This window comes from Saccostrea cucullata, unplaced genomic scaffold (genome assembly GCF_032062105.1).
Source record: "Saccostrea cucullata isolate Sc308-1 unplaced genomic scaffold, CSIRO_AGI_Scuc_v1 ctg261, whole genome shotgun sequence".
Taxonomy (NCBI): domain Eukaryota; kingdom Metazoa; phylum Mollusca; class Bivalvia; order Ostreida; family Ostreidae; genus Saccostrea; species Saccostrea cuccullata.
This window is the reverse complement of record NW_026925910.1, coordinates 915,718-928,636: the sequence shown is the minus strand read 5'-3', so window position 1 is coordinate 928,636 and position 12,919 is coordinate 915,718. Positions and strand designations below refer to the sequence as shown.

General features: G+C 33.6%; 1 protein-coding gene across 1 annotated transcript; it reads left to right on the top strand.

Annotated features, from left to right (window-relative positions):
• The first annotated feature begins 2,255 nt into the window (after positions 1 to 2,255).
• LOC134269990 (glutamate receptor-like) lies at positions 2,256 to 12,572 on the top strand. The gene is made up of 17 exons (XM_062752158.1): positions 2,256 to 2,360; positions 4,315 to 4,509; positions 4,590 to 4,832; positions 5,547 to 5,749; positions 6,019 to 6,072; positions 6,432 to 6,581; positions 7,388 to 7,567; positions 7,694 to 7,801; positions 8,122 to 8,223; positions 8,592 to 8,753; positions 8,840 to 9,186; positions 9,420 to 9,618; positions 10,053 to 10,294; positions 10,432 to 10,537; positions 10,673 to 10,819; positions 10,933 to 11,067; positions 12,161 to 12,572. Exons 1-17 carry the CDS (start codon positions 2,291 to 2,293, stop codon positions 12,245 to 12,247), a joined length of 2,730 nt encoding a protein of 909 aa, XP_062608142.1. The 5' UTR covers positions 2,256 to 2,290; the 3' UTR covers positions 12,248 to 12,572.
• Positions 12,573 to 12,919: the final 347 nt, after the last annotated feature.

The window sequence follows — 12,919 nt, the reverse complement described above, 5'->3', positions numbered from 1 at the left end:
AAATTGTATTTCCTAATAGAGTCAATTGTTTCGACCATAGAATGTGTAAAATAATGAATTTAAATAGGCTGGTTATTTCCTTAGATAAAAGATATCACAGAGTCTGTTTCATATTTGGATATTTTACTTGAAAAAGACGTTGATGGTAATCTAACAACCATGCTATATGATAAACGTGGTGACTTTAACTTTTCTATCGTCAACTTCCCTTACCTATGCAGCAATATAGCTTCATCACCTGCATACGGAGTTTATATATCTCAGTTGATTCGATACGCAAGAGCATGCTCTACGTATGAACAATTTATAAAACAAGGTAAATTATTGAAAAAAAGTTGATGAAACAAGAATTTCAGCTGTCTCGTTTAAAGTCATCATTTTGTAAGTTCTATGGTCGATACAATGACAATGTCAACAAATACAATTTATCATTGAGTCAAATACTGACTGACGTTTTTCATACTTGTTAGTTCATTATTTATACACTGAATTGACGACGGATTTTCCCGTTATTTCCTGATCATGACAAGGAACTCCGGGTGTGACCGCTCGGCAGGGTATGCTCACTCCTCCATGGCACCTGATCCCATCTCCGATGTTTTGGAGGTCCGTGTTTGCTTTGCTCCTATTTTGTATTGTTTTATGGGCTTTTGATTTTGAATACTGTTCGTTATCGCCATATGTTTCATCTTCAACTTTTTTGTTTATAGTTGCTAGTTTTAGAACATGATCCTGTGTTTCAGACCCACTAGGAAACATAAACTACATTTTCCGGTGATAATGGGATAATGTTAGATAAATATGGAAGCTTACGATAGAAAAATTAAAGTAATTACGGTATGATAAAGTTTTTGTTGTTTGATTGCCATTTATAAGTTAACGCTGCATTATGCAACGTTAATTAAAAATCATTAAAATAACTTTTTCTTATAAGTAGTAGAAGTTTTCAAGGAAAGTATTTATGGATGTTTTGCATAAGTTTACCCATTTAGTGCCTATTTGTAAAACTTTGAATACTGCATGATTGATTTGAGCGAACTTTGTATATGATGACTTGCATAAGATAGGAATGAGATAAAGTAAAGAACCAACAATATCATTCAATTTATACATATTCCAAATATATTAATCCTCTGAAGATGTTATTCTTATAAAGACTACTGTAGAGATATAAGGAAAATTGTTACGTATATCCGCTGTAAATATTGTCGATCGATGATAAAGTTCGGTCCTAATAGAAGTTGGTGTCACAGATTTCTAGGAAGAACGCGTTCACACCGCTGAAATTCGCAGTGTCTTCTGATATACTGAAATTATACACTCTCCTATGATCAATGATTGGCGATCTTTTCCGTAATTACAATGTCTTCTGGGGACAGCACAACAGATGTAAAATGTCTATGATTGATGAACAATGGTAGTTGATCGTGGTTTTCATGTGTATACAAAATCAGGGGACAGATAAAGCAACAATTAAAATCAAGATCGAAATAACAGTAACAACACGCGATTCATCTAGTCTTCACCTTTCACAATGCCTTTACATGTATTACTTGGATACAGTTTGAACATTTAAATTATATACACATTTATTCATAATGCTTTATCCGTCTTGTATTCATTTTTGAGTAAATTAATATAGACATGTTATTATGCAATATTTCTAAATTTCTTACAGATCAAAACGTTAATATTTTGTGAAAATTCATCATTTTCAAAATATTTCTTTTTATAGAAAAAAGCAAACAATTTGTATTTCTAACGGAGAGTATCGAACATACATGTGTATGATTATTAATCCATTCGTGATTAAATAACAAACAATTTTTAAATATCGACTAACTTTTAATAATATACTTTTTTGATTTTATAACTTCCATCGTCAGACAATTGGATTTTAGATTTGTTACAGAGCCCGCCGTATTGACACGGAGTCCCTTTGCTCCTTTCCTGATTTGGACTTCTCCCACTGGAACCGTAGCGACGGTCTGTTTCTACAATTATATCACCTCTCTATCATCCCGATTCTCCTAACCATTCAGACACCAACTGATGATTCAATTAAAACAGGAAAACCAAACTTTGATATTAGGAGAATATCGAGTTTGTCATTATGAAATATAAATGAGAACTTGGCCTCTTCAGTGTATCACACTTTTGTAATCTAATTTTTCGGAATATTATGGGCATGCGTGACTATGGCATTGACGATTGAAATCCAAATACTTTTTCACGGACTTGAACAAGAATGTATCTACCGCCTAAATTATGGTTTCTTGGAATATACCTGATGGTTTTGGAAAATTTGTACACTCGTGTCACCAGTCAATATACTCCAAAAAACATGACGGTGCAAGTGGGTAAGTTGGAAGAACTTTTGCAAACTTTTATTAATGCTTTATCATAAATGTACACGATGGCCAATAAGTGAAAGAACTTTTATTATTCTGCTAAGCAATTGTAAAATAACTTTGCTTTTATCATATTAAAGCAAATTGTTTACTTTATCCTATTAAAATAAGGTTCATGAAGAAAAATTAAATCTTGTGTATATGTACTAGTATCTTGTCCTAAAATCTCTTTCAGATATAGAGGATTCTGCTATATAAATGAAACTTCGTCTTATTTCATTATTTGTAGAAACACGCCATTCTTTTTTTTTTTTTTTTTTGTTCTGCATTATGTGTGTTATCAAAAATCTTCATCGTTGCTTTCAACCACAAGCCTTTTTGTATAGATCCGAATTGTATTTTTGCGGTTTAAGATAAACTGTATACCGACTATCCATGACAATATCAAAATCCTACGATAATTTGACACCGCATTTTTAAGTGCTAATGGAAGAATGGCACTGATTCTGTCTTTATAGAGAAATACTCATCTAGTGCCAAATAAAAAAATGTTCTCGCTCTGTCATATGATAAAATTAATGTACTATATTTTATTTTATCGGCTAATGGCATAAATACATCAATATGCACCCCTCCCATGAGTATCAAGAATACAGTCGTCAGCCATTTTAATTTACCGGGCACTTTCAAAGTAAAATTAAGCGTTCACTCATGTTAGTAAAATGCTTCCGTGGATGAAATGATTTATCGAGTAATTTTTTAAGTTCTCTAATAGATCTTGAAAAAATTGAAGAAATAAAAAAAAAAATGAAGTGTAAATCTGGTCTAATATTATGTTCAAATTTTGAATTGATTTGTAATCGTAAGAACTTAATTAGTAAATCAAACTGGTCAAAAGCAGTGATTCTTATTCCAACAGAATGCAAAAACTTTGTGACTACTGATTATTCAATTTTTTCTGGTCTCCATCGCCCTACTAACAGAATGTTAGGAAAGACCCACCTTCATAGTCACCTTAGATAAATAATGTTTGTATTAATGGGTGAAAGGGGCAAGTAACCTGAACTTGTTCACCGAGGTCATTTGCCACATAGAAGTCTCGAGAGTGAGATTTCATATTGATCCAATGATCAGAATACATGTATGTATTTACATTCTTAATAAGTTTGGTAACGTATATGTTACCAAAGGCAGACGTTTTGTCTTGCTTCTTGGATCAAGATAAAGATTCTTTGATACTCTGATAAAAGAGATTAAACACTTAATGACATAAAAGTCTATTTTGTCAAGTTGAACGTGTATTTTGTCAATTGGTAGTATGCCCTTCGAGATATGATATTATTCCTTGTATTTTACTTATAAAATGCATTTCTTTTGGAAAATCATAAAAGTCATCTTAAAAGCAAAGTTTGCAATAGTGAACAGAGGGTTTATGTTAAATTTCATCAAAACAGTCTTTATGTTGGCCTTGTTAGCATATATAACATCATGGGGTCGTATTTTGGCTAACTTGTTTCATGTGCGAATTTATAAGCCTTTGTTTTAATACTTAGTTTGACTTCGGAATGTTCCTTTTACTTGATAAAAACCATAGGACTCACGGCAGATGTGAAAGGTCAACGAGAGGATGCTTAATTCTCCTATGCTTCTGGTCCAATCTCTAAAATTTTCAGGGGTTTCTTCACAGAATTGTATTGTTCACGGTTTTTCGATCGAATTCTGTTCGTTATCTTCACCTATTTATTTTATGTAGTATTTCAAAGTGAGTATTGTTAAAAAAAACAACTAAAAAGCTGCATAACGTGTATATAGTAAAGAATTTACAATCAGCATAATTATGTAAAAGTTCAGATAAGGAAGAAGATTAATTGATTTGCAGGTTTTATCTGTTGGGAAATCAAGCTATTTTTTGCTGAAAATACATAAGTAAAATATCAGTTAATACAGATAATGTTTTATTTAGGATTCATTCTAGACACCACTGTCCCTAGTGATATCGATGCATCTATTAAGATTGCTCTAAAGATTTCCAACACCAGCTGCAGCTGTTGTCAGGTGGGAGACGTTATTACCCTAACCAACAACAGTAAAAAGATTTACCTATCTGACACCATCATCCGGACCAACATCAGTAACAACTATGAAGTGAGTCGAGCGGGTAAGTTAAACGGATACTGCTTTACGCCAATCAACTACTTGCATGTCTACCATTGTTTCGTAGATTTTGCTGTTTTGCAGTATGTAACCAATTAAGAGAGTCCTTGGCTATTGTATCCATGGCGACGAAGGACTCGATGGAGGTTGTGAACAGTTTCGGACGTACCCTTGAGTTACCATTTATTGTGTCTACTGGACCACGTATACATCACCCCGGAAACCATTACAGTGTGTTTATGACTCCATCGTATATTCCAGCGGTGGTGGATTATATACTATACAACAACTGGCAGAAGGTCTACTATATGTATGACAGTGACGAAGGTATAATAAAAAATCTTGTACTCTTCCAGTAGTATCTCTACCCTCAAGTTATACGTAAGAATTCTCTTCATTATCCCCAATTTCTCTTACATTTAATATTACTAGAAAACTCTCTTCTCGTGAAGAAAAAAGAAATAAAGGTATTAAAGTGTTAACTATGCATAGAATAAGCAATTGATATAAAAGCATAAGAAATACATTTCTTCTAGAAATAAATTTGGCCTTCAGTCAGATTTCAACTTGGTTTCATGCAGTCGAAAAGTGTGAAACTTTTACCTTTTCGTGACCTTTGGTTATGAATAATCCGAAACCATTTTCCTAACAACATTCTAAATAGACATGTTTTGAATATCACACATCTAAACTAGTCAGCATCCAGCATCTACAACAGTAAGAATAAGAAAAATATGTCATTTGTCTTTTTCTGAGACATATTAAGATACCAACCATTTCATTATTTTAACTTTTTGAACCCTAGAAAAAAGTTATTTCTAGGCCATCTTTAAAATTGTTTGGTTGCCACTTCCCGACAGACTAAAAATGGTCCGACTCATGACTTTGTAGGACAGGATACTTTTTTTTCTATTTATACCTCCCGTCAACAAAACGTAAAAAACACAAAAAGAAAAAAAAAACGATTGTCGGGAGAGGACAAACAAACATTATATAAAGATGGCCTCATATGAATTCATATTTTCATAATATCTGATATAGGACTTTGGAGGATGGATGAGATGGCCATGCTACAATGGAATCATTATGGAAAATTTCAGGTGTCCTATCACAGAATCTCAACTAACGACTATAATGTATATTCTGAGCTATACCACATGGACAGATTGGACCCTACGATTAGTCAGAAAGTATTTATTCTGGACTTAGGATCAAAAGCTGCAAACACACGACTGATGAGAATGGTGAAAAATAGTTCCTTACAAAGCTTTCTTAAAGTTAACTTTGAAAACAAAACTAAACCAAAAAAGTATTCATTACTTAACTATATTTGCATATATTTATGATTATCATTTAATTGCTTAAGCTATATTAGTATCCAATAGGTGAAAAATAAATAACTTTCTTTTTTCTTCATAAGGAAATTTATTAGACATCTCTAGATGTGCTTTAATCATATCTTTAAAAACCTTCAGTACATCAAAATTCCATTTTTATTTCAAACATGTTGTAGATGATTGATTCTGGGATGAACAGAAATGGATACCATATCATAATTGGTGGCTTTGTAAGTACAAACTCAACCATTCTCTTGTGTTTTGTCCTGTCTTGACAGGGAATATACTGATTTAACCAGTTTATAAATCTTCAGTGCAATAGCGAAAAAAAAAAAAACAAAAATGAGCCAAATGAGATGTAAATGAATAAACAATTTTACATATCATTGGTGTGTTACTTTTCAGAATAAAGTTAATAAAACTAAATATTAAAGTAAAACTGATCACTACTATACAAAATGTTTTGAATAGCAAACTTTCCAAACTTTAGAGTATTATAGTTACTTAACACAACAATTTATTTCTTAAGGTAACCATAATTGTATCAAGTACACTTTTTAACTTCAATATAGTATATTCTAAATTGCAGAACATAGAAGAGTACGGGGATTTTCTGAGAGAACGGTTTCTGCATGGCGGTGTTAATATCACCGGGTTCAAGTTTTTAGCGAAGACCTCTGTTCATGAAGTGGCCTTTACCAAAGAACTTAGAGAAACGAATAAAAATTATTCTATATCGGTAACGTATCTATGTAATACATACTTAGCAATAATGCCATATCAGTAACTCTTTGTAAAACATATCGTAAAATTACACTATATGATACCTTCTCTTTGTAAAACATATCTTATATAGCAAGCATATAAGTTCCGTGGATTTTCTTTCTAGAGATTTTGAGAACTCTTCCTACCATATAAACAGTAAAAAAAAAACAATAACCGAAAATGTAATAATCACAAATGTAACAAGTTTTAAAATTATAGGTTGACCACAAAATTAAAAATTATGTTTTAATTTAGTATATACATCCATCCAAAAAATTCAAATTCAGGTTTACACGTTACTACAATATCATATTGGTAGTAGCATGAAATTGGTTTTCTCTAGAAAGTAAGTAAAGTGGTTTAGATAAGAGATAACGAACCCTGAACGATCACAAACTAAAAATAAATACAAGTCTGTGAAAAGGGCATAAAACACAGATCACTATAAATTCTAAAGGTGGCTTCAGGTCCATGAAACAGTAAGCATCTCCTCACGAGTGTACTTAAAATCAAACCAATGCTTTTGATAAAAGATTGCAGTAATAGAAAATGTCTATTAATGATGACAAGTTGAACAAAGCTTTTTCCCCCTAAAAATTATGCATTTTTTGAGTAAAGCGAGATTAAAGTAGAGTCCTTAACAATTTCAACGTTGATTTGGCATAGTAGAGTAAATAATTGAAACTTGTTGGCGTTATAATCTGTTTCATTTAAAATTAAGCAATATTAAAGTTTTCATAATAGCGAAAAAGATGGTAAAGAAGATTTCCTACCTGGCAGGTGGAGGCAGCCTTATTTATAGACGGTGTGGCACTGCTGTCGTCAGCCCTTCATAGTATCGGGGGCTGTCTGCCGACCAGGCGTGGAACCATCAGAAGATGTAGATATTGTAATACAGCACTGTCAGGAGACCCCTGTACCGACACAAAGGGCCATCAGCTTCTACAGCAACTAAAAAGGGTAAATAAAGACCTTCTGACTAAATTCACGTACTGTATGCTTCTCGATTTCACTGATTTTTTAGGGGTGACAAATTTGACGCAGTAAAATATTTGTTATATTAACAATCAATCTTATGTTTTGTAGACAAAATTGGAAGGACTATCTGGCCACATTCGTTTTAATAAAGAAGGTTATAGAACAAATTATGGCCTCCGGGTTTTCAGTTTTGGTTTTAGATCAAGTTTAAAAGAGGTATGTTCAATTCTTGTCTATATCGAAAATATACACATTACCCACCACATTAATACATACAGTTTGATAGCATTGAAAGGATATATATAAGCGGAAGAAGGTGTTTCTGGTTTATAATAACCATATGACCAAAAGAAAAAAAAATCGAAAGTCACCTTCATGAAAATGGCTGTAGCTTATCATCATGAATATCATATTCATATCATAAATATTTTGATATGAAAAGGTTTGTCTTTATCTTATTTTATGAATAAATAAATATGAAACACAAATTTTCTTTTTTTTTAATACTAGTAATGTTATTTTTATTTTTGACTCAGATTGGTAAATGGACAAATGAAACAGGAATTCATCTTAATAATAATCATGCACGTCATCGCGGGAGTCCGGACGAGCGTCCGTTGGTTATTGTAACGGTCATAGTATGTATCTTCTCAGGTTGTTTACTCCCTCTAGGCACCTGATCCCATCTGTGGTATTTCCAGGGGTACACGTATTTGTATTGTTTGTTGATTTTTTGCAGAACTGTCACTTTTGTTTTCTTCAACTGTTTTGTTGACCATTGAGACAACAATATCTGAATGTCGAATGATGCATTTTGTTAGCATATTTCAAACTGAGAAAAAAAAATATTATCGTTGTTTTGCATTTGATTTAGATTTCAGAACTTGTACATTTTTTTCATGACACATATACCGAATATGTCTCATATTGGCTCATTTAGATTATTAGCGGTATTTAGGTTTTACGTTGAAAGAAAAAAACGTTATAAAATCATTTTCTTTGAAAGGGAAAACCATTTTTCTACCTAACTCCGAATGGTACGACGGAGGGATACATTGTTGATCTTATAAAACTTTTGAACGAGTCCAATGTATTTAGGAGACCGTTTGAAATACAGACACAGACAAACAAATCGTTCAGCAATCTAATTAGAAAGCTTGTTGATGATGTAAGTAAGTACCTGAAATTAATTATCTGTATAGCATCTAGTAAGGTAACTCAATAAAATATGTATACATACTTTCTTTCTAATAGGAGGCGGATCTAGCATTTGCTCCAATAACGATTACAAAGGATAGACAGAAGGTGGTTGATTTTACCAAACCTTTCATGCGAACAGGCTTGAGTCTCATGATCTATAAACCAGAAAAAAGAAAACCTGGAATGTTTTCATTTAAAGAACCTCTTCACAAAAATGTCTGGCTATGCATCGCTATTGGTTTTCTCACGACCAGTGTGATTCTTTTCTTGATTGGACGATTTAGTCCATTTGAATGGTCACAAAATTCTGAGGAGGGTCCGTCCAGCGATTTCAACCTAGCCAATTCTCTTTGGAGTTCTCTTGGAGCCTTAATGCAACAGGGATCCGATATATCACCAAGGTGAATAAATCATCCTTGTTTTTACTTCTCTTGGTAAATGCTATATCTTCTCATAATTTTTATCATGTAAAACTATAACATTATTTAATAAAAGTAAATATACATGTAATTTATATACGCAACAAGTTAAATAAATAATGTATACGAATTTTATTGTTTTGTTATTCATTTATTTATTTTTTGGTTTAATTTTTTAATAAAATCTAAACGAGATATGTGGCTGAACATTTCAGGTCTTTTTCTGGACGGTGTGCGGAGAGTGCTTGGTGGTTTTTCACTCTGATTTTAGTGGCCTCCTACACAGCCAATCTGGCCGCCTTTCTTACCGTAGAGAGCATGGATTTTAAAATAAGAAGCGTTGATGATCTCGTGAAACAAACAAAGGTGAAATATGGAACCGTTGCTGGAGGCTCCTCTCAGGAATTTTTCCAGGTATACGTGGATTGTCCCTAAATTCTGCTTATTTATATCATAAAAAATAAAAACCTGATTAGAAAGTGAATAGTTTAATATTTGTAAGAATATAATCTTACTGTGTCTTGGGACAAGCCCTCACCCGGGTCCGTAAGGCATTTTATCATTTTATCGATAGAACATTCAATCTGATGTTAATATGATTATGAAATAAAGATTCCCATACCAATACTGGTCATATGCTACCTCGGAAAATACAAGTAAACTATGATATTATTTTATAAGCTTAAATTGCACATTCATAACACGTTTTCTTTGTAAAAATGCACATTTTTTTTTCATTGTTTTTTTTAAAATCTGTTTGATATTAAGGAGTGAACAGTGAACGAAAAGCATTATTGCATAGTATAAATTAAAAATGCAAATGATATAAATTCAAATTTCTTTTTTAGTATTCAAAAGTGTTAACATATCAAAATATGTACACTGTAATGTCCCGTTATCTTATGGGGGATAATGAGGAAGGATGGAGAAAGGTAATCGAGGAAAAGGGAAAGTATGCCTTCATTTTAGAAGGAGTATTTAATGATTATCTCAGTCAGCAAAAACCGTGTAAAACAATGCCGACCGGGGGACTCATCAATAGCCTCAACTACGGGATCGCCTTCAACAAAAAACACAGGAAAGGATTGGGGTTCGTTTTGATTTTACTGGAAATGTCAGTTACTCTTAACTATGTATTTTGATCATTAGAATTAACAGCTAATTGGGTGGTTTATTATCTGACTGTTATACTTTTTAAAAAAAACATGAGTATCGTGCTTTATGTAGAAGGAGGTTGAATTTGGAGGTTCTGAGGCTGGGAGAGCTGGGTCAGCTTCTGAAACTGGAGACAAGGTGGTGGGTCGAGAAAGGCCGATGTGGAGCGGGAACCGGGGTAAATTTTTTTTTGGGTTTGAAAAAATGCTACTGCAGGTTAGAGAAAAAACAAACGATATATTTCGTTTAAAAAAGGATAGTTGCAGAATTTGGAAATGCAAAATGATAAACTATTAAAAGATTTTGGTTTCAGGATGGCGGGAAAAAGAGATCGCTCACCCTCAGTAACGTGTCGGGGATGTTCCACATTCTGATTGGTGGTTTAATTATAGCTATGATGACGACAGTCATAGAGTATCTCATTCACAATCGAATCAGGAAGCAATGCTACAAAGTAAAGGTATTGTTAGTTAGTAGACACTCTACTTACATGTACTGTGTTTGAAATGCACGGTGCATCCTTTTACACCAAACAGGCTCTAAAACTGAAAAAAGGATTCATTTTGATTAAAGGCAAAAACATTACTGGAGGAACTTGGAAAGAAAATAAATGGTAAGAAAGAAACACATGCTGTCGACAACATTTACTCCGGAGAAGACACGCCGTTGCGTTTAAATCAGCAGTCGGGACCACAAGAAAATAAAGGCGTAAGAAGTTTTGTTACTATATCCCTCCCATGTATATAAAATTGGGAATGTCCGTACATCCATCTCTCAGGCTTGGGTATAACCGTCTCTTATCTGCGAATATTTTTACAAAACTGGATACAGTCTAGAGTTAAGTATTCATATCTAACCTTTAATTGTAATATTGTTGCGGTGTTTTTCCTTTGAAGACCACAGTTTAAAGTCACAACCATCATCTTTGGCGTTCGGACTTGGATGGGCGATGTAGTTCTAAGGTTCAAAGAAATACAGCGCGCTAAACTTTTCGAATCACGTGCTCTTTTTTCATTGGTTATATAAAATTGTATGATGAAATTTTGATAGACCATGGCTAACTCAGTGCATGAGAATACAGTTGAATTGCGTGCTATTAACGTGAAAGTGATAGATTATGGGTAACTCAGTACCTTAGAACAATGATACAAAACTTATCACCTGCTTACGGACTTAATGTCTCCCAATTAATTCGATAGCAAGAGTTTGATCTATATGTAACAATGGACAATTTCCAAAACGAGGCAAATTTTTGACAAAAATATTCATAGGACAAGGACATTTGCAATCTCCCTTAAAAGTGTACATTTCTTATAATCCTTGGTCTATACATTGACCTTATCAGCAAATACAAACTATTATGCCTCGAATGCTGAAGAATGACTTTTTTCATTCAAATTCTCTGGTCATTAAATATATACAAACTAATTGTCTAAAGATATATTTTAGTTTGGCCAATGACGTCAAGGAGGACCCGACAGGTGAGACTGGTCGACAGGGGATGCTTACTCCTCCGTGGCACCTGATTCCACCTCTGATGATTTTAGGGGTCCGCGTTTGGTTTTCTTGCAATTTTTTTAAGTTACCGTGGACTTTTAAGCTTGTTTACTGTTCGTTACCTTCATATTTCATTGGGGTATTTTGAAGTTCAGTAATGTAGATTCCTTATTTTTCACGAGTACTAATTATCGCCACACGTAAATGCCTCTTTAACGTCAAATCGCGAACAATTACTCTTAGATTTGGCCTATACTTTCAGTTTGTGTTTTCTTTATACATTATTACAATTTGCTACTTACAGTATCAGACGACATCACCGGGCAAGCTCATTATTGTGGATACATACGAAAACAGCGAGCAAGCTCTTATGACGGGTACCGCCATTTGAAACCCCGTCATTCAGTTGGAGGTGTTGGTTGTAACGTTCTTCTCTCCAAGGGTGGATGGCGGCCTTGAATGGCGCATGCAAGAGAACTAAAATCCTTCTATGCATGAATATACAGCACCAACTTTGTGTCTAAGTGATTTAAAAGGGAATTTGACACTTATTGCCGTATTGCAGCTTCTTCTTAGCATTCCTCTACTGTTTTTTTTTCCTTCACATTTTTGTTACATGATGTACATGTTTATTTCCCAAACGAATGTATGCTACTCATTACCGTTTTTATAAAATTTGACGGAATAAAATAATTAACCATATATCCCTAGTATGTTCAAATTAGAAAGCATCGCATCATACAGTAAACTGCTCTAACCTTCGAAAAAGTAACAACCTCATTTTTTAAAAAGTTTGTTATAAAGGGAGTAGCACAGACTGTAAAGTTCATCGAAGCTTAGGAAGTTTGTTTGTTGTTTCACTCCCTTCTAGAATTAGTCATATTAAGATGCAACAGCTTGTTGCCGAGGGCTGCAAATTTAGACCTGTACTCGGCCTTGAACCATGAGGGACCTTTTTCGTGCCAGCTCCAACTGCGACAAGGGAGTTCTGTATTGATATACGGCCTCATCCAAAGGACGGTAGTCATGTCCCCCAATGGTATTCCAACCCAAGACGTAATGA

Bases quoted from the DNA above. Each gene is read 5' to 3' on its own strand.
- LOC134269990 (XM_062752158.1), top strand. From the start codon at position 2,291: ATGGTTTTGGAAAATTTGTACACTCGTGTCACCAGTCAATATACTCCA. The intron at 6,073-6,431 runs GTAAGTACAAAC...TCTAAATTGCAG, and splicing joins ATATCATAATTGGTGGCTTT to AACATAGAAGAGTACGGGGA. The intron at 6,582-7,387 runs GTAACGTATCTA...CCTACCTGGCAG, and splicing joins ATAAAAATTATTCTATATCG to GTGGAGGCAGCCTTATTTAT.